This window comes from Harpegnathos saltator, unplaced genomic scaffold (assembly GCF_003227715.2).
Source record: "Harpegnathos saltator strain DR-91 unplaced genomic scaffold, Hsal_v8.6 scaffold328, whole genome shotgun sequence".
In the NCBI taxonomy this organism is placed as follows: domain Eukaryota; kingdom Metazoa; phylum Arthropoda; class Insecta; order Hymenoptera; family Formicidae; genus Harpegnathos; species Harpegnathos saltator.
Window position 1 is genome coordinate 12,702 of NW_020230126.1, and position 21,062 is coordinate 33,763.

The 21,062-nt window shown below is 44.7% G+C and overlaps 3 protein-coding genes across 9 annotated transcripts; 1 reads left to right on the forward strand and 2 right to left on the reverse strand.

Moving 5' to 3' along the window:
- Positions 1-66: 66 nt before the first annotated feature.
- corn (microtubule-binding protein cornetto) lies at positions 67-21,058 on the forward strand. 7 transcript variants are annotated; one of them, XM_025300100.1, is made up of 13 exons: positions 67-380; positions 1,743-2,187; positions 9,085-9,437; positions 11,161-12,664; positions 13,285-13,400; positions 13,489-13,629; positions 13,708-13,805; positions 13,887-14,070; positions 14,365-14,587; positions 14,678-14,928; positions 15,002-15,213; positions 15,305-15,461; positions 15,587-15,933. In XM_025300100.1, exons 3-13 carry the CDS (start codon positions 9,120-9,122, stop codon positions 15,656-15,658), a joined length of 3,276 nt encoding a protein of 1,091 aa, XP_025155885.1. In that variant the 5' UTR covers positions 67-380; positions 1,743-2,187; positions 9,085-9,119; the 3' UTR covers positions 15,659-15,933. The 7 variants fall into 7 exon arrangements, with proteins under 7 accessions (XP_025155885.1, XP_025155889.1, XP_025155884.1 ...); XM_025300101.1 differs by lacking the exon at positions 67-380 and adding an exon at positions 816-1,011; XM_025300104.1 differs by lacking the exons at positions 1,743-2,187; positions 15,587-15,933 and adding an exon at positions 20,053-21,058.
- LOC105185335 (uncharacterized) lies at positions 5,748-7,871 on the reverse strand. The gene has a single exon (XM_011144739.3). It carries the CDS (start codon positions 6,989-6,991, stop codon positions 6,143-6,145), a length of 849 nt encoding a protein of 282 aa, XP_011143041.1. The 5' UTR covers positions 6,992-7,871; the 3' UTR covers positions 5,748-6,142.
- LOC105185337 (uncharacterized) lies at positions 17,508-19,579 on the reverse strand. The gene is made up of 3 exons (XM_011144745.3): positions 18,612-19,579; positions 18,034-18,180; positions 17,508-17,950 (listed from the first exon to the last, which is right to left on the reverse strand). Exons 1-2 carry the CDS (start codon positions 19,079-19,081, stop codon positions 18,102-18,104), a joined length of 549 nt encoding a protein of 182 aa, XP_011143047.1. The 5' UTR covers positions 19,082-19,579; the 3' UTR covers positions 17,508-17,950; positions 18,034-18,101.
- Positions 21,059-21,062: the final 4 nt, after the last annotated feature.

Consider the following 21,062-nt stretch of genomic DNA (forward strand, 5'->3'; position numbering starts at 1 on the left):
CGCTGCGATCACATCACTTAAAATACCCAAGAGTTCGGTGGCTCCATTCAAGCATTAGGAAGCGTCTCGAACGCAACGGTCTCGCTTCTCTTCTGCGACCCCCTGCGAGAGGACTCACGAGCCTGTGTGCGTACACGTTCCATCGGTTCCTCCGGGGAGAGACTTGCGCGCGCGAAGAGCACTTCGCCGAATGCTTCGTCCGAGATCAGAGTCGACGCCGGTTCGCGTAGCGGATGTTCGTGCGTGAGACTGCTCTCACTTCGCATCGCTCCATTTTCATCACACTGAGGAAACGCGGGTGAAGACGAAAGGCTGTACACAGACGCACCACCGCCCGGCGACGCGGTGATCATCGCGAAATCCTGCTCGACCAACTCGAGGTAAGCGATCTCGCTCTTTACCCTCGTCCCGCGCTATCGATCCTAGTGTTTGGACTCGCTCCCGCCCTCGACGGCATCAGATCCACCCTATCGCGAGAGGTTATGGCTTCAACGGTGACGCGTTCGTCACACCCTCGTGGGCGGCAGAGTGGCCGCCGGAAGCTTGTCTCGACTCGCGAGCAATTTTAACGGCTTATCGGACAGTCGACGAAATATCCTGCCTGGCATTCCCGGTTTGGAAGTTCGACAATCTCGTGTCGCCAAGTCCACTGCCCGGTACATAGAAGCAAGATATGTGAAAAAAGATACACCCCAGCTTTTCTATCTACACGGAGAAAAAAGCGAGAGGAAAGGGTTCTCCTTTGCATGGCCTTTGATATTCTATACGATAAACGGGGTTATCGGAGATGGGGTGGGGGTACACGCATCCTGTGCCAACGCCAACGTCACAGAATTACGTGCCAGCGCTCAGGGGGTTGGATCGTTTATCTTCTGCTTCCGGTGCGCTAAACATATCATTGAATCGTCGAGGAATCAATTTGTTCGCTCGGCGTCTTTGACGGCCGCCCAGTTCACGACGTTCTTGTCGAAACATAAACTGGAGCTCATCGTTGTGTATTGTCCTTACATCGTAAGTACGGTGTCTTACGCATCTTTTTTCACGCAGGATAATCGCGATAGAAACAACGAGGGACTTGTATTCCTCTTTCTCTGCGCGACGAGCTTCCGCGAGTAGCTCGGAAACTGAATACCGACATCTCGAACATCTGCTTCTCTTGAAAACGCCACCCCGCACGAAGCCTGGGCAGGCTGTTTATTTGGTGCCCTCCGATCCTTTGTGCCCCTGCTTTTTTGTCCTGTCGTCCCTCTTCGTCTCTTGGTTTCTCGATTTCCAAGGGAGATATATGACTCCTCGGGGAGACGCGCGAGAAATACCGTCGAAACGTATAAATCTCTGGCTGTGCTACGATTCTGTTTACACTACGATAAAGAGCGGATCGTTACCTCGTCGTACGTCGTCGATATTGACTTGGAGAGAGGGAGAGACGCGTAGAGAGGCAACGTCTCACATTTATCTCGTCGAGTAAGATTGACGGAAGTAATTAACGACAACGACTCGCGATAAAGTAGTCATACGAGTCCGCGTGACAAAAGTGACGGTTAAATTCACGTTGTTGCCTCGTCATGAATACATGTTGTCGGCGATGTTTGATCGATCCCTGATTCGCGCGCGAGTCGTTACGGAAACTCGTAGTTTTCGCCGATAATTCTTCACCTTCGTTTCTCCTTTTTTTTCCCCTTTAACTTTAGCCGGCGATCGCGTGTAAACAATACATCGTCTTACGCTTGTCATTATTTCAGATTTGCGATTTCTGTGAAGGCTTCGGCGCGAGAGTGAGAATCGAAAGTCGCGCAAGGTCATTCCGCACGTCGTTCTCCCCCGATGAAGATTAATAACGAATGACGAGAGAGATAGAGAGAGAGAGAGAGATGACGAACGATGAACGCTCTTCTTATCCTTCGAATCTATCATTTCTGAGAGCTCTCGTAGAGACGCGCGTGGCGGATTAGAAGAAAGTAGCCTGTGTACTTATTACTTTGACGTTAAAGACGCTTGGCAAAAGCGATACAGATCGGCAACAAACAACGGCGAAAGAGAGGGACGGTTAATTGACGCAAGGTTCACGTGGAATCTGGCGTATTCTGTCGACAGAAGAAAAGAAAGAAATGTACGAGATCCCAGTGTAATTAGAGAGCACCGTGTGTGCTCTCTCACGTTGCACACGGTGCAAAACGCATTATACAGGTGGGTAGGAATGAAATTGTAACTTACTTTCGCGACCGCGCGCGCGGAGGAAAGAGCGCGTCTCTCTCTCTCTCTCTCTTTCTCTCTCTCGCTCTCTCTCCCTCTCCCTCCATTTCTCGACGGACAACGGTGTACGATCGAGGAGAGCAGCGGCGCGTACGTGGATGAGAACGCCGTTTATGGGTGTTATGTCGATGCAGCCGCGTGCTTCCGTTCGCTTATTAACGCGCTAATTAGTCCGCTAAGCCGGGTAAGTATGGTGACGGGAATTTCTTGCTCCACAATTAGTTCAGTCAATTACCGCGCTCTAGTGTGGCCTTAAACTTTCACATTGTCAGGTAGATCGCCGCCGCCGACGGCGGCGACGATGGCGGCAGCATGATATATCGTGCGGCACGTGCATAATTTCATGTAATTGCGCGATTACCGCACGGCGCGTATCCTCAGCGTGTTTATGTGCACTTAACGGCCCTGTCGAAACGCGAGGACAAGTGTTGCTTATACCGTTAACGTGCGGTTTCCTCAGAGACATATATGGAAAAATACATGCTGCGTTTGAGTAGATGCTACCAAATGTTTCAAGTGTTTCGTAAGTTTACATGTTCGCAAATTTCTTGTTCTATCAGAAATTCATCATAAGCACCGAATTTGCTCTAAATACATTCCGAATTCTAATTAGTTTAGCGCTTCAGCGAAGAATATCAAAAATTGAAGAGAGAATATTAAATTAAAACAAAAATTTGGTTTATTCTTCCTACATTTATATAACAGATAGAACATAAGTTTTATAATATTCTTGAGAAAAGAATAAATTTTTCTTTTGAGTGCATGATAACGAACTCTTCTCGATTTTCCGGCAAGTGTATTTCAAGAAAGAGAATATCCGTTGTGTTGAAGATAACTATTATACTTAAAAGGAGAACAATAAGCAGAGCGGTCGTCGATGTTACTAATAGAAATAATATATACTAATAGAATAATAGAAAGATACTTTCCTCGGCACATAAACAAGTTTCTCCGCAAAATCTGTATTACACAGATTCACTCGTTATACGCTGTATCAAAACCCAACTTTCCGCGTCTGCGGCAATGGGATTAACGTGCGCCTTGCGTATGATGACACGGTTTGCAAACTGCATCAGCAACAGGAACAGACGCTATTGTTGTATTAACTGATTTCTTCAGCGACATTTTACCGATTGCAGTACTATGATAACGATTGAATCGCTAGTTCGTGGGATTTCAATGAAGAATATACTAATCATACTTTAGAATGCGGTTTTTAAATCAGACCACCGAATCGGCTCTTAAATCCAACCAAGTCCACTCTTGACGACTTGCAATTCAAAGAAGAGCTCTGTCGGAGCGAAGAAGATAATCGAGAAATCGGAACCACCTTCGTAGATTTTGTGAAGTGGCTAGGCTTTGTGAGACATACGCGTACTTGATGAAAGAGGGAAGCCAGCGGAAAATTTGCTATTTGCATCGCTCGAAGAAGCGCGAGCGAGCAAGCGAGGCGAGTATGTAGCGCGGACATGAACGCGCCGGATAATAAAACCCGCTCTCGCGTGCAGACAGGTCAAGTTGGACCGCGCGGAATGATTTTAGCGAAGAGAGACGATAAATATATCCACGGCGTGTGGACGCCCGGACGGATCACGCAGGGGAGACAGAGAGTGCGGGGCCTAATCCGAATTGAGTCTCAAGAGAGAAAGAAAGAGAGAGAGAGGGCAGAGGGAGAAAGGGAAAAGGGAATGCTCCTTGCTTCTCTTTGCTTTCACGAGCGATTCCTTTGAAATTGCAATGCTCCTCGATTGGCTGAAACCCGCCGCGAATCTGTACCAATCTCAAGTCTGGAATGTTAGGATGCATTTGTATTTTGCTGTTATTCATACAAACAACAGCAAACGCGGCTGCACTCGCTCCAGAGTTAATGCAGAGGAAATATTTCACTCATGAAGAAAATAGTGAAATTGTATTAATCTTCGACTAATTAGATTCCTCAGATTAATCTTTCTTCCTTTCTGAATCGTTCCATTTTTAAGTTATGGTTAATGATTCGATTAATAAATCAACACAAGGAATATTTTGCTCGTGCACACAAAACAATACATACTGCATTTAAGTAAAGTTTATATACTCACAAACGTACCACATAAGCTCATCATAAAAATGAAATTTATTCAAAATATAATTCCAGTGAATATAGTACTTCAATTAAGTTCAATTAATTTATATTAAATTAAAACATTCGATTTGTTCTCTATATGGTACAAGTTTTACAATATTATCGGGGTTTTTTTTCTTTTTGTACATGGTAATGAACCTTTCTTCTAACACTTGTGAAGAGTATATTTTAAGATTATTATCAAGAAAATGTTCTCTGTCGAAGGTATTGGTTAAGAAAGCAAACTGAGTAGTAGAATATTTTTCTCTGTGTAGAGAGAAACACGGCGAAATTGAATTACTCTCCGACTAATTGGATTCGTTAGATTAGTCTCCCTTTCTGAATCGTTCTATTTTGGAGGTCCTATTTTAAAAGATCGAAGCATCCTATTATTGATAACAATAATAATAATAGCAAAACGATTTAGTTCGTATCCGCGATTAATGCTGGAAGTATTCCGCTCCTTGAGTAACACAGAGGAATTGAATTAATTGGATTCATTATATATTAATCTTCCTTTCTGAATTGCTGTGTTCACAGGCGCATGCTAAGGATTACCGTGTCGCGCATAAATAGAATTATCTTTCTCGCAGCAGGGGGCCCATATGGCCACCGCCCATTTACTGAAATATCTCGGTAGCCGCAGCAACCGGCGCACCGCGTCGCAGCGGCTGCGGTTTACGTCGAGGATGCCGTGCGAGAGCTGACCCGTTGACGCGCTCGACTCGCCAGATTCGGACTGCGGATACATGAGAAACAACGGAGGGAGAAACAATCATTCGAGACTCGCCTCGATGAGACAAGTGACGTAACTTCATCGAGTATCTCCTTTTTTAGAGACGTGGGAGTAAAACGCGACCGTGGCCGGGAGAGAGAAGTCTTTCGACCGCGCGATGAATCCGAGCGCGATCGCGCTCGAAGTCGCAATTTCACCTCCTCGATATCCTCGCGTGTGACTTCCGAACAGGGGGCTTCGTAGAAGGTTTCCGCGAATAGCTCATCGCCGATATTCTATCTATCGATCACGCGATGTTCTTGAGAAACGCCGTTATTACCTTTGCTTTTATCTAAATATATATCGCCGCTCCGCATTTATTCCTCCGTCGTTATTTCCTATATTTATTTTGTTCCACATTATTATTTCGTCCCGGCATATATATTTCATATCCGTTTCACCGTATTTAAAAATCAAATCTCCTCGAGGTCAAAGTTCGTAAAAATTCTTTCTTTCGACAAGAAACGAATGTATTGCAAAGTTAACTCGTCAACGCTGGAATGCTGGATTTTCGACTTGAGACGTTTGTCCAAATTCTTTCATTTCAAATCGAGCATCGCGTTCGGCGCGATCTTAAATTTCAAAGGGAAGGAAGCTGCTAAGGGATTAGGAGAAAAATAATTCTCCAAACATAGTTTATTGATCAGTGATAAGAAATGTGTTGCGCAGTGACAATTACACGAAGAAGTCGCATATACTTAGAATTAGGGAATAAATAAAAAAAGATATATCACAAGTATAAGAAACATGACGCAATGTGCGCACAAATGCATTCGTCAGATTTGCAAGGAAATAAAGTTAACTGTCGGCAGAGAATTCGCTGGTTTCCAGTGTTCGCGGCTTTCGATCGATTACGTTGTCGATTGCTCCGCAATTACTACGCGCACAACGACGATTCAATCGTTCGCCGTTGACGTTTTCGCTTTTCACAGACGCGGAGACGGGCTTCACGTAATGCCATCTGAGTTCCGGTTACGTCACTTGATCTCGATGTCACTTTATGGCCGAAGTTCTCAGCACGCCTGTCCGTTGCGACAGGGCGACGAGTCAACGTCGCTGGTCGAATTAACAATCAACGAGGAGCCGCCGTTGAGTCGTTTTCGCACGCACCGGCCGTCACCTCGCACCTTCGTGACGACCTTAGTGACGGTGACGACCTGACGTCGCAAGGACTTCCGAGTCTGGTCGTCGCACTTGCTATACTTCCCCCGTTGGCGGCAGCCTCTCTCTTTCAAGTCGTTCATCACATTGTCCAAGAATTCCCGACTCGATGACGACATTGTCACGCGCCAGCCACCGTCCTCGTCGTTGCGTCCTTCGCATTTTTCGCAGCTGGATGCGCCCCCGGCGAGCTCCCCGCGCGAACACGCGGTCTTCTCGTCCCTCTGACTCGCCGGAGACTTTTTCAGGCTCCTTCTCTGATAGTGGAACTTTCCATAATCGACCGTCGGCTCCGCCGCCTCGGGGCCTGAGTCGAAGATCACCTTGCCGCCGTCGCCCACGAATCTTACCTTCTCCTTAGAGGAGTCTGGCCCGAGAAGGACTTGACCGCCGTCGCCGGTGTACTTGATGTTACCTACGTTGTGGTTCACACGCAGACGACAACCATCGCCGACGATGTGGACGCTGCCCGAGTTCTTTGACAGGATGACGCGACAACCGTCGCCTGTAATTTCGAGTACGCGATGATTCGAGTCCAGCCGGACGACCAGACCGTCACCGTGGAACCGTTTCACACCGTCGTCCGCGACGCCGTCCCCGGCGGCCTCCGAAGGATGCTTGCACCGCCTCATGGAACTCCCGAGGTCTTTCCTCCTCGGCTGCTTTCGATCGAATTGCTCGTTCACGCAGGAGACCGTCATTGAAAGTTCGCCTTTCTTCCACACGGGGGTTCACCCGACTCGGCACCTGTCCGTCGCGGTATATAAACGCGATAATTGGTTGTTATCGCGTATTGATATTGGTACGACGCTGGTAACTTGTGTCAGTATATACTAAGTACTACGGTCAGGTACTGCTCTCGTCCGCCTCCGCTCAGTACTTCTCCCTTCTCCCGAAGGAAAGTCTCAATTGTTTCTCCTTGTTGTTTTCAGTCTCTCATTGGCGTGTATCACACGATAGGCTGACGAAGGGAAGGTGGATGACGTCGGGAGGAAAATAGTCGCGAAATAACGGAGTGCAACGCGTACGAGAATGAGAAGAAGAGAGAGAGTTGTTTACGTTGCGGAGAACTGCGTGACACGACGCGTTGCCGACGAGGTGACCGCGTACAAATAACGATCTCGCACGGCGGTGGTGGTGGCGACTGGTCGGTGCGAGGCGGTGCGGGTTCTTCACCGAGTAATCGGTCGCGCTTGCTTCTATCTCATCACTCGAGGGGACTTCCCGAGACCTTCCGGGGCAACCACGCGTGTTCGACGTTCACGGTGAAGTGCCTCGTCAGACTCGTAGCTAAGTATCGTTGCGCCTGCGATGTGCTTTCGCCGGCGAGAAAACGTCTTCCGCGATAGGAGAATGATTGGAATACGTACATTTGTAGCGCCCGCTTCGCATGTTTGATCTTCAAACGTTGGTCGCTCATTGTTGTGTAATTAGCTAAAGAAGAGACAATCCTCGTTTGAATTTCTTCTTGACTAGACTAGTCTTCACTGCCTTCCCGCCGGAATATCTTTTGTCATATGAACGAAGAGTAATTTTCTCCGGTTTTGTAAGGTCAATTTGGAAGAGAGGAAGGAATGTACGCAAAGAGAGTAAATTATAATATTTAGTTTAATATTCCTTAACTGTGAAGCACTAAACCTGTCAGGATTCAAAATGTATTTTAAATTTGGTGTTTATGATAATTTATGCGACGGACTTGCATATACGTAGAGACGAAATACTTGAAACGACGTGACTTTCACTTGAATGCAGTATGCACTTTTGTGTATAGCCTTGAGTTCGATACGAGCCTCTGGCGGGTTGGCGAAATTTTTAAGCAGTAACTCCGTTCCTGACATATGTGCCGCTCTCACTGTCGATTTCTCGCAAATCGGCGTTTCGCGCACGAAATGCTACGTCATCCAGCTTGGTGGGAGTCATTTAATGAATCAACGTAGTAGCTTGGCGCGCATCTGTGCGACTAATCTACAAGATATCAGACTACTACGTGTACGCGCGTGCAGATACGCGCGGCAGAGGGGAATTACCTCGGTGCCATGTAGTAGATAGAGTCGCCCTCGCGTAATCATGACTTCATATCTGCATAACACGCGCTCGGTCTTTATCTTCTATCGTGTGGGTTTAGCTGTGTCCGTGGCTTATCGCAGGAGAGAGCGACGATAAATTGATAACGACAACGTCGTCGTCGTCGTCGCGGTCATGAGGAAAAAATAATTAATCTGTTTTGCTTCTTTTTTATTCTTCTAAATAATAAACAGTGCATTTAGATGCAAATTGAAAACTATCTGTTGATTTAAAATGCCCGGAAATCCTGTCGAATAGTTGGCGAGCTTGATTCGATGCAAATTCGGAGAACGTGTCCAGACGCTTCATTTCGGGGTCCACTTGATATGACTTCCTTCGTTGGGGATGGAACGCGTACACCATTCACGACTAATCCAATATAGACATGATTGGGATGGCATAACTCGATTCTGAAACGAAATAGCTTCGTCGACTCGGACGTGCGAGCTAATTGCTGCCGTTTATATCGTTTATCGTACGGCTCTGCTGCTCTGTTCGCAGACGTCGGACGAGGGGTCTCGTTATTCCGAAAACTAATTATAGAATTATTACGTTTGGTCCATACCAGTTCAGAACCCGAAGATATCGTCCCTAGCTTACTTTACACTCTCAAGCGCATTTTGTGATATTCAAGTGAATATGTAATATTCAATTCTGTGTTGTTCAATTAATTCAAGTTTATGGTACTTTTAGTTTTCTTGCTCATTCTCTTTCTTTTGGGATATTCCAGGGGGAAGCTAACAAGGAAAATGACAAGATATCGAGATGAGTGATTCATCGAAAACAACCGAGATGGAGACGTATTCCGAGGAGAATTGTTTGAAGGTGTCTTCGCCAATGCAAAACGTGGCGCGGCAAGACTCGGGCGTACCGGAAGATCTCGCTTCGCCTATTAACGATGAGACACGGCCTCTCAACGAGGAGGATCCGGATCTCACGGTGAACAGCGAATGCAACATTACGGTCATCCACATCAGCGAAACGCAGGACAGCAAGAATAGCGAGAAGTCGCTGAACGAAAATAAAGATAGCAAGGATGGCAGCGACAGCGGTGTCGAGGGCTGCGCAACCGAAGCTTCAAGAGTGAGTTTCAATAATAGACGAGAAACGTGGAGAAAATGTTTATAGACGAACGACCATGTGCCGTCTTATTTTTAATATCCGAGCAGCTTTAAGTCGCATTTGTTAGATCTATAATTTCTAATATTTATATCGCTCGAAGCCACAATTTCTAATATTCAAAACCATATATTAGCCATATTCATACTCTCTGTAATCAAATGATAAGTTAAAAATTGTCAATTAAAGTCAGAGTTAAATGTGTAAAATAAAATAAAAGGGCTCTCAAGATATGCGATAAAAATGAAAAAATTGAAAGCAAGTGAAAACCAACATTTTTCGAGAGCGACATAACACTCAATAAGAAAAAGAAACAGTGTTTATTAATATATAACGAATGTTTCGATTCCACAATAGTTTGTACTTTCTTCGACGACAGGTAATAATTTCAAATTTAGATATAAATAACTAAATACAAGTTTAACATTGTTGTTTATCATCGAAGAGAGTTCAAACGATTGGCTCTTGCTGTCAATTTTTCGATTAGATTACGAACTCTGTTATATACAGGGTGCACGATTTATCTGAAGACATTGAAATATCTCGAGAACTATGCATTGGATAAAAAAAAGTGGTTAATGAAAGTTGTTAGTCTCGAAGGGGGACATCCAATGATACCAAACTCGACCTCCCACCCTACCCCCTGGGGGTGGGGGTTGGGGGCAACTTTGAAATCTTAAATGGAAACCCCCATTTTTTATTGCAGATACGGATTCTACGCCACAAAATACGTAAATTTTGTCCGAAACTTTTTTTTTTATTCGTGATAGATGGCGCTGTAATCGCAAAAAATTATATTTTCCGCAATTCTCCAGAAATGATCATTGGATTGAGAAATAAAAAATACCTGTTCAATATTTTTAAAGAACATAATAAAAGTTATTCCCCCCCCATCCTCTCGGGGTAGGGTGGGTGGTAACGTTCAAATCTCAAATGGGAACCCGAATCGAAGAGGGAACTGCTCGACGCGTCACTGTGGGTGTATGGCGAACTACGGCTTATTATAAAAGGCAGTGCAATGCTATCTATCACGAATAAAAAAAATTGTTTCAATAAAAATTTCATGTACAATCTAATTCTGCAATGAAAAATGTGGGTCCCCATTTGAGATTTGAACGTTATCACCCATCCTACTCCGAGGATGGGGGGGGAATAACTTTTATTATGTTCTTTAAAAATATTGAACAGGTATTTTTTATTTCTCAATCCAATGATCATTTCTGGAGAATTGCGGAAAATATAATTTTTTGCGATTACAGCGCCATCTATCACGAATCAAAAAAAAAAGTTTCGGACAAAATTTACATATTTTGTGGCGTAGAATCCGTATCTGCAATAAAAAATGGGGGTTTCCATTTAAGATTTCAAAGTTGCCCCCAACCCCCACTCCCAGGGGGTAAGGTGGGAGGTCGAGTTTGGTATCATTGGATGTCCCCCTTCGAGACTAACAACTTTCATTAACCACTTTTTTTTATCCAATGCATAGTTCTCGAGATATTTCAATGTCTTCGGATAAATCGTGCACCCTGTATACTGATCCTCCTGAACATTCAGCAATATAGTTCGAAACTGAACTTTTGTTATTCACCCCTTAGAGTTTGCAGAAATATATAAAATTAGACACCTCGGCTTATCGAGTCGCTCATATCGCACACACATTTTGCATATGAATAGGTAATATAAATAGTTGTTTATGCGAAACTCGCAGGTACGTAGGAACAGCGTCGATTACGGGAGCAGTTGCGGCGGGCTTGACGAGGCGTCGTGCGACTCCAGCCTCGTCAGTTGCTGTTCTGTGTATGAGGACCCCTGCGCTACGTTGCCGGACGACGTTCGGCTCGGTACTACCGGCGGCGAAGGCACCAGCGAAGGTGGCAGCGAGAGTTCATCCATCGCCGGTAGCGTGTCTGTACGCACGAGTCGCATGAACGTGAAGAGGGCTACGACGGTTTCCAGCGCGGCGAAGAAGAAAACAGCAGGTGTTGAATCACAGAAGCCCATCCGCGCGAAACCGATTACGACGACCTCGAGCACGAGCTTGAACACAGCGACGCCTCGGTCCAAATCGCGAACGGCCACACCGAGGAACATCCTGGCCAAGACTCCGAGCGCGAGCAGGGAGAGGGGAGAGCGGGATCGGGCACGATCGAGGGAGAAGTCTAGCGCCAGGGAGTCGAGCTCCTCCCTGATCACGGAAGTCGCTAAGACCTCCATTGCTAGTCGTGCTATGCCGGCGTACGGTTGCCGCTCCAGCACCGGTGCCGCTTCCTCCAATACTGTGTCCACCTCCACCTCGTCCTTCACGAGAACGAGGACGAGAGCGTTGCCCGATTCATTGCCGTCCGTGTTGACCACGGAGATCAACAAGGATCTCGCCCAACGCAGCGGCGTGGGCGCGGTGAGAGCAGTCGCCAGGAGCGACTCGAGATCTAGGACCGCGTCCAGCACGCGAGGATCGCGCACGCCAGCCTCCACACCGTCCGAAGACACGAGGTCGAAAATACCGTCCTTATCGAGCGCTCGCGTACTTTACTCCACGCGCACCGATACCGTCATCGCGAAAAGCATGCGTGCGGACAAAGCGGCCGTGACGAACAGCGGTCAAGACAACAAGGCGCTGGACACGTACGCGACGTTACCGCGTAGAAATAGAAATAAGCTCGCGATTTCGAAGAACCCCGGCGAGAAGATGGACGGCAACGGTAAGACAACGAGAAGCAGACCTGGCAGTCGAGACGCCAGTCTCAGCAGAGCCGTTGAGAAGAGAATCGCCGGCGCGAAGGAGTTGTCCGTTGGTCACAAGAGTTTACCTCCGTACCCCAGGCACAGGACGGCCGAGAGGACTCGCATTTACCATGAGACCAGCGCGCAGACCGGTTTGACCGGGCAGGACATCGAAAATGCGATGTCCGGGCAGCCGAGTGCGGTGGCCGGGCCCGAAGTCATTGAGAGGCTGCACAAAAGTTGTCAGACGGAGGATGCGTGGGATGATATGTGTGATAACTTGAAACGGCTGAGCGAGGAGAATGACGTGCGGAAGGAGGAGAATGAGAAACTGAAGCTCGAGCTGGTCGAAGTGAATCGCCTGTTGGAGGAGGAACGAGCCGATCATGCGTTCGCGCGGCAGGAGCTTGATAGAAATGCACAGCGAGTGTTGGCTATGTTGGGCACGCCGCAATCGGAACAAGCAGGTAATCAGGAGACACGACAACGCCTTGAGTATAGACTTATATATATATATATAGGCTGAACGCTCCATGAGAGGCTGTGAAGACTATACCTGAAAAGGATCGCTTGTACCGCAGACATATTCGACATCTTTGTCTAGCTGGACAAAGATTTGTGGACAGTGGAAGAGGAATACAGCTGTCTTTTATATTTTTAAATTCTTCTTATAAGAAGGCATAGCCTGTATATATAAGTTTATGATTTTGAGTTTGAAAGAATATGAACAATGTGTTTGCTGTGAAAATTGTCGGCACATCGGCTGAATTTATTGAACTTTAATTTATTGGTTGTTAATTTCGGCTTTGACAGGTTGAAAATTGCATTTCTTGTCGATTTGTTTCCGACATTTTGTAAATATTTCTGTTCGCTTCATCACGCAAAAAAGAAAGAAGCCTTCTCTATTGTTATCGTATTATTTTACATCGTGAGAGTTTTAAATATCTTGAAAATAAGTGAAAGGTTAATAAAAGCCTCAATTTTAGGCTCTTCTTTCTATGATTGTTTATTATGAGAGAATCTCTTTATTTTTATATTATTTCTCAGATATCAACTTGACACACTGTTCATTAAAATTTCTTTTCAGACGGCAGCGACAGTTTCCTCGAGCTGGAGTGTCACATACAATCGTCGGGACAAGTAGTCGCTAATCAGCTAATCGAGATAGCTGATTTACAATCGCTCTGCCGCATGTTGAACAGGGTAAGAATACGTACGCGTTCTCGATTAGAATACGAGAGTTGTCGAAGTATAACAGGAACTAATAGTTTTTACGACGCTTTTGTTCTAGGATCTGGACAAGAGCTTAGCCGCGCAAAAGGCTTTACTACAACAGCAGCAAGAATTAGAGGCCGAGTCAGCGGAAATGCAAGATTTTCTTCAAGAGGAGAAGGCTACCTTGGCGGACGCGCTTAAAGACGCTGAATTGGAGGTATATTTCTTCTAATTTTATTTCCCAGCAGTACGATTTTTATCGTCCTTCTCGTACGTACTCATCCGTTTTTCTCAGCTTAAGAAGAAAGAGGAGTCTTTGATACAACGAGAGGCGGAATTGGAAAGGCAAACGGAAGAATGTAAACATTTAGTACGAATTAGCGAACAGAGAAGGTGTGTGCTCCGTAAATACCGTTATAAGATGGCTGAAGCAAATTTGTTTCTTACGACCATACACTTTTATCTCGCTTGCAGACAAGAGAATCTATCTATGAGCATGAAACTGAACGCCGTCGAACGACGAAGCAGGGAACTTTTGCTCACTCAAGGTGCTGCCATGTCCGGCGCGGCTGTTGCCCTCTCCGGGCTTGGTACCAGATTAGAGGGATTAGTAGATCAATTAATTGCTTCTTATAACATTTCAGGAAAAGATCTTGAGGTGAGTAGATTAGTAAAGTTTTCCTAGTAGTGCAAAATACCTCGCGATATACTTAGCTGAAGTAATATAAGCAACTCTCTCATAGAAGCTAATACCTTTTAATATAATGAATGGAAATTATAAATAGAACACGCGGAGAGACGATGATAATAGACAACAGATTGATGGTTAATTTCCTAATATGCAATTATTTTCTCTGACGTTAAATTTATTGATAATTAAAGAAGGCAAATGTACTTTTGCATTCTTTTTCCTGGAATTATTGTTGAATGCATCGAAATTCTTTCTTCAAAGGACGTCATATATCATAATGAAGCGTACAGCAGAAGTAACAGTAGCGTCGAGTCTAGTCCTGTTAGCTCTAAGCAAAGTTTGAAGGAATGCACACCAAGTCCAAAGAGTGGATCTTTCGTTTCCGCTGTGATCGGCGCGATTCGCAACGCTGCGACGCATCCTTTCGCAGCTAGGAATATTGACAAGAAATCCAATCTGGATTCGTCCAAACAGATCTACAAAGGTAACGGAATGCATCGCCAGGGAGTTTGTAACTCAGCCACGATTATACGCAGATGTTTTTAAACATATTTTCTGCTTCTTTTTTGCGTAGAATTAAGCATGGAATCATCATCCGATTTGTTGGACTTTGAGACTGAGCCCTGCCTGATGATGGAAAGCGTTTTGGAAGATGTACCCTTACCCGACACGTACTCGCACAACATGGTATCGAGTAGCGATTCTCTGCGCAGAGCGTTGAGCTTTCCCGAAACAGTGGACGAGCATAACATGAGGAAGTCAAAGATCAGTGACGAGTGCACTAGTCTCACAAATCTCACTCAGGCGATCTTGCATCGTCGTAAAGCAAGTACCTCGAGTCTAATTGAATTCACGGTATGAGAAAAGCGTCGGTTAATAAATGTTGTATAACTCTCAGGTGGAAGACGAGGGTGACGAGGATTGCGATTCTGTGAGCGAATCCGATACCGGTACCAACGATGGTCCTGCTCCTATGACAGATTATTGTCCGCCTGTGGGTCTCGTTGATCAAGTGATTGACGTAGATAATCTCGTGACGAAGCTCTTGAAAGTTCTACGAATCATACAACTGGATAATGATACGTGTATACAGGAATTGAAAGAAGAAAGGTAAATTTATATCATTGTGGATCAAGCCTCGAGTGGATATCGCAACATTATAGAGACCAGATCTAATTAATTGTAACACCACCATTAACAGGTCCAACTTAGAGTCGAAACTAGAAGCGACTGTGACGGAACTGAACGAACTGCGCAAGATTATCGATAATCTTCATCAATCGTCGGAGGAAGTGTTGAACAACGCGTCCGATCGACGGCGTAGCGTCGTGGAGAATTGTCGCATTCTGATCAAAGAGGTAATTGCTGGCGATGTCGCCGATACATTTATATAAAGCGTTGCTTCCACGCTACTGCCATATCTTTGACAAATTATTGTCTCTGTTGGAAAAAGAATATCAAATGGATAATAATTCCTCTGTAGGCGGGTAAGGAGGAATTAAAGTTTGACGAGGCCGTGGTTACTATTAATAGCAGTCCCGACGAAGTAGACTGATCTCAATGCGAATGAAGCAGCCCGCTTATTGTCTTAATACCTTATTAGTTTACTCATTATTTTCCTAGGTATTATAAACAATTTCGACTTTAGAAAATGGCCATGTCAATTTCAATAGGCTGAATTATTACATTATCCAGTAAACAAAAAACATTAGACTAACATCTTAAAGTGTTAATTTTATGTGTGTCTTTTGAAAATTTTTTCACTTAATATTTAAAAAACATTTTAAAAGCTATTGGATAATATGACCGAACATTGTAAATTGTAAATTTTCCTTCGGAAATTGTAAAAATGTTTTATAAATATTGAAGTGTCGAAGCTATTCGCCATAATGTTGATACAAACTACGTTTTAAGAAACTACGTTTTAAGAAACATTATACATTATTGAATATCATTAAATTAACGTTCTATCAATGATTTTTGCTCACTGGGTAAGCATGTAACGAGTGATCATCCATTATTAGTCGTGAAAATATTGTGCTGAAGTATTTAATATTGTCGCGTCAAGATCTATTTTTCCTATATATATATATTGAATCTCCTCTTGTTTCAATTTTAATTGTATGCATTTTTTCACACGTAATGGTATTTATAGTGATAATAATCGTTTATATCATTCATTTCTTGGATAGAGAGATGCATGTACATAATATTGTATGGAATCAAAAAATATTCAAATCAAATTTGAATGGATGCAACTCATCATTATTTTTAAAATAATTGTACATTCATAAGTAATTGTTTAAAGAATAAATAATATTAGTTGAAATCACACTCAGCTGTGACTAATTATGTAGCATAGGAAGAAGATACGTTTCTGATTTTACTGATTTTACTGATTTTGGATTTTATATTCCCATTGACTATAAAAAGTATATTTTGAACGTATATGCGATTAGCAGCTACGTAACATTTCCATGAAATTAATATAGACTCATGAATAAAATACAAGTACAGAGTACATTTACTTTTCTCATGGCGCGATAAACAGGGTATCCTACTTTTACGAGTGATGATATTAGCATTTAATAAAGAAATTGATGGACTCGCAGTACCATCGTTTAAAATGAATTCATCAGAAATCGAAATCAAATATCTTTCATCACATCTTCATTCGATTATGTAAGACTTCTGTATTGATGTAATCACTGTGTGAGGAATTCAAGAGGAGATAATATAAAGCGAAGTATTTTGTAATAAATCATAGATATACAATTGAACATATACTTGCAAAATGCTTCTTAGTAAACGAAGACTAGAGAATATTCGAGAAACGATTATTCTCTTGTATATAGACTCTCTTCTTCTGTTATTTAAAGATGTGTATATATTAAAGTTTGTAGGAACTATATGCGTTTTATGATGATACGTTCCAAAAAAGTCTTCTACTATAGATTACTCAGTGAAATTAAAGTTGACACATATATTGTAAACGTTTGAACAAGATTTTTCATCAAAGCGCAAGATTGTAAAGACAGAGAGAAGGGAGGGGGAGAAAGGAAGAGAGAGACGCAGAGTACATAATATAGCTCTAAGCATTTCCATGTCGCAGAAACACATTGTGATGTCAATACATACATCAAAAGAGAAAGAAAGAACAAAAAGAGAAAGAGACACATATGTATTTTAATGTTTAATGAAATAAATTTTCATATCGATATAAATATGTCATAATGTATATAATTGTATAGATTGTATACGTGATTCTACACGTAATTAAAGCGGTATCATATAGGTGGACATGCGGAAGCTACTACGATTATCGATGCGAAAACATTCCACCGGTACATATCCGTGCTGTTTACAAGCGGATGAACATAATAATCGTATATGCCGCATCGTGCGTCATTACACCGAGACAGAAATATGAACGACGAAGTCGACGTATATCGCATCCAGCATGTTGCCTCGTTTTGCGCTGAAGAACTACATGTAATACGTCCGTCTTTCGACCGTGGCTTTTCATATTTCAAATATCGTTGTAAACTGCGAAGGAAGCAATTTCGCCAAAGATCTGTTCTTTTTAAACGTACTAATGTTGCACCGGAACGTCGTTTCCTCCTCCTTTCATGCTTGATTATATTTCAATGTGAAGGAAGAAAGTGCAAGTTAGCCCAACCAAAAAAAGAATAGACCTTAAGAGAGATTTAGGAATATCGGTGTATCTCTTTGTCCTTCACGCTGGATAATTATATTGTGGCTTGATATTAAGTCGACGTCGTCGACCATATACGTTATATTATACGAGTACTCGTCCACTATCCCTGTAGATGCAGATATCTCACCCCTGTGAATATGATTTCATTTTAAGTCTCTCTCCTTCAGATGATGATAATCACTCAGATAATGTAACCAGAGGATGAAACTTACTGTTTGCTTAATAAGGCCCGTACATGAAACACTATGCATAATGGAGTCGAGGGACTTGGAATATCGTCTCAGTGCACGCTCGCGCTATGATTGGGATGTAAGCGACGTAGGAAGGGTGCCAATAGATGCGCCACTCGCAAGGGTGATCTGTAATGAAAAGACCGTGCAGAGTTACACATTATAAGAACCGCCTATCCGACTTATTACTAGTCTTAAAAATCTACAGTGTACATGATATGAGCTACAAATTTTCATTACCATCAATGAATATTGAAACGCAGACAAAATCGTCACGAGCTCTCCTAAAGTGAATCACAGTGAAGATGTTCCTGATTGAATGAGCAAATTTAGGAAGAGAAAGAGAGGATAGCGCGGCAAAACTGAGATCGTGTACACTACGTTTTAAAACAATTTAAACGCTCGTTTTCGAATGCAATTCATGACACAGTAGGTATTCAACATGAGAACCGAGTCTGCGAGAGAATTTCTCAGAAACGAGTTCTCTCAGTAAACCGTGTTCTGATATACATAAAAAAGAGTTCAGACCATTTTGAAAGCCAACGTATATACGCTCTTACCTGTGTATCGTTTTCGAGTTAGCTGGCTCAGTTTTATTTTGGAGATCGGCATTGGGCTTCTCACTATCCAACTGAGCTACGGCCAGTTGAGCTGCATCCAGTTGAGCTAGACCTACCTTCAGCGGAGCGGGCCCATCGTGCTCGGATGTCGGCGAATTGGATGCAGTGGTGCCGGCGGCGGTGGCACCGGCCAGCAGCAATGCCTCGACTGGCGCGAACACCAGCACTACGCCGTCCACGTGGATGCGGTAGTTCTCACTGCCGTTTTGCCGCTGGTCGTAGTAATTGGTGTCTAACTGCGTAGACAACAGCGGCGCGGCCGTGGTCGCTTCCGTCGTGGACGGGACGACAGTCGGAGGGACCGCTGACTCGGTCGTCGACTTGCCGCCGACCGGCAGACAATGGACACTCGCGCCGAGGTACGCGATCAGCAGCACAGTCTTGAATATGCGCATGTTGATTGATAACATTGGATAAGTGGCTACTCGCACGTGTCGAGTCGTTCTTGCCACACTCGACCTTTCCTCTCTTCCTCTCGCAAGCTCCCGTCAAGTTACCTTGACTACCTTGACTACTCGACTCCGATCACAAACTCGACGAGTGGCCTCCAACTCGAGTTACCTTCTGCCCGATGTTAATTGTCACCTCGTCTTCCCGTGTTCTCGAAAACCCTCGACGATATCCTCTACTGACTCGACGGCCACAAACTCGCAAAGCTGCCGATCCTGCTCGACATTAAGCGTAAACCCGATGACCACTACGTGCGATTACTCTTGAATGGGCTGCAGTGCGAGGACACGACTAGACAGTGCCAACGGCTGATGGAGACGAGCGAGCGAAACGAGCGACGGTAAAGAACGTGTACGTGAGGACGAGACGGACGTGTCCGGACGACACGAAGGATGCCCGAGGTGTGACGACCGGGCAGTGTCTCGTACCAGCAGACGATTCCGATCCCCACCTGGGCGATCCGAACCTGAGAGCGGCTTGTGCCTTCGGTCTCTCGGTTCTGGAAACGGATCCCCGGAAAAGTTCAAGAACCTCGGCCAGCAGGCTGATGACGGAGGCCTCACCGCTAACGGCGTATATCGCGCGGCGCGTCGTCATTCTGATACGCTGTAAAATCCTTGTAATTCCGTACGAGCTTTAGGGGTTGTTGTATCCGCTCGGCCGGAGCGATTAGACTTCGGCTTCTCCGTCTTTTATCGGTGAACGCTCGTAAATCCGACCATATATACTTAAAAGGACACTGAACGCTCCCCCGATACCAAGTTCTTCGGCAAGAGTTCATCGCCCTTCTTCTCTTTTCATTTCTTTTTTCTATAGCTTCTTATTTTTCAATATCATATCGAATGCCTATTCACCGGGACACTTCGGTGTGGTTGAGTACCGAATTGAAACTTTGGTATCGAACGGATAATGTGGGACTTTTCTGTTACAGATCGCAGTAACTCATAAGCCGAAGGAAAACTATTGATCTCGCTATTGACAGCTGTTGACATTTCTCCTCCACTCGACCTCCGTAACTTCCTGGCGAGCTCCATAGATCTCCGCGAAGAACAATTTGCGTGTATTTGCAGAGTACAACGTCCGTGCCGTATCGAAGACGTCCGAAACGCGTCCACGATCGCCTATCGAAGAGGCGAGAACGAACCTCTCGCAGTAACGAGTTCGCGGATAAGTGGCGGGCAACAAGAGGAAGCTCGCGAAGATTGTAACGCGGAACTGTCAAGGCTGACTTCTGATCGTCGTCAACGAGGTATCAATGGCACGTTCACGTGTCTTCCACGGCGGTAACCAGTTCTATGAAAAAAGAAGAAGAAGAAGAAGAAGAAGGCGAAGAGAGGAAGAGGAGGAGAAGTGAAGAAAAGGACGCGATGACGCCGAAGACAGTATGTTGTGCACGTGTGTCCGATAGTTGTTACACTCCATGTGCGAGCATCGTGTATACAGACGCGTCCGCAGACGTGTGTACACATTTGTAGTAAGCGATCTGTAAAGGGCAATGTCCTATCGTGGCCGCGGCGAGTTCGTTTCCCCGATCTGCCGCCCGGCGCCTATTACCGTAACCTTGCCCTTGCTCTCTCTCTCTCTCTCTTTCCCTCCCTCCCTCCCCCTCTCTGTCTGCCCCCTCTCTCTTCCTCTTTTTCTTTCTGCCGCGTGCGCTTCCGCCACGCCATCGGCAACACCGTCACACCAGCGCAGAAAGCACCTTTGGAAACGACCTTCGCTTCCGGGGATTCCCAGGAGCCCATACCATGCGCCTTATATGGCTATCCGTCTCTGACCGGACCGGGCCTACGCTTTGAGGACTCTCAGGATATAGAGACCGATAGCAGCAGATCTTCCGACGTACACGCTATTTTTGTACCACGGACCAAGAGGTACCAAGAGTACGCAGAAAGGAAAAGAAGAAAGAGAAAAAAACGCGAAGAGAAAGAGAGAGAGAGA

What these genes read in the sequence shown, in the direction of transcription:
- LOC105185335 (XM_011144739.3), bottom strand. Translation starts at nt 6,991, where the DNA reads ATGACGGTCTCCTGCGTGAACGAGCAATTCGATCGAAAGCAGCCGAGG.
- corn (XM_025300100.1), top strand. Translation starts at nt 9,120, where the DNA reads ATGAGTGATTCATCGAAAACAACCGAGATGGAGACGTATTCCGAGGAG. An exon ending in TCTGCCGCATGTTGAACAGG is followed by an intron (nt 13,401 to 13,488) that starts GTAAGAATACGT and finishes CTTTTGTTCTAG; the next exon opens with GATCTGGACAAGAGCTTAGC. An exon ending in GTCGCATTCTGATCAAAGAG is followed by an intron (nt 15,462 to 15,586) that starts GTAATTGCTGGC and finishes ATTCCTCTGTAG; the next exon opens with GCGGGTAAGGAGGAATTAAA.
- LOC105185337 (XM_011144745.3), bottom strand. Translation starts at nt 19,081, where the DNA reads ATGTTATCAATCAACATGCGCATATTCAAGACTGTGCTGCTGATCGCG. An exon ending in AACTCGAAAACGATACACAG is followed by an intron (nt 18,181 to 18,611) that starts GTAAGAGCGTAT and finishes TTTTCATTACAG; the next exon opens with ATCACCCTTGCGAGTGGCGC.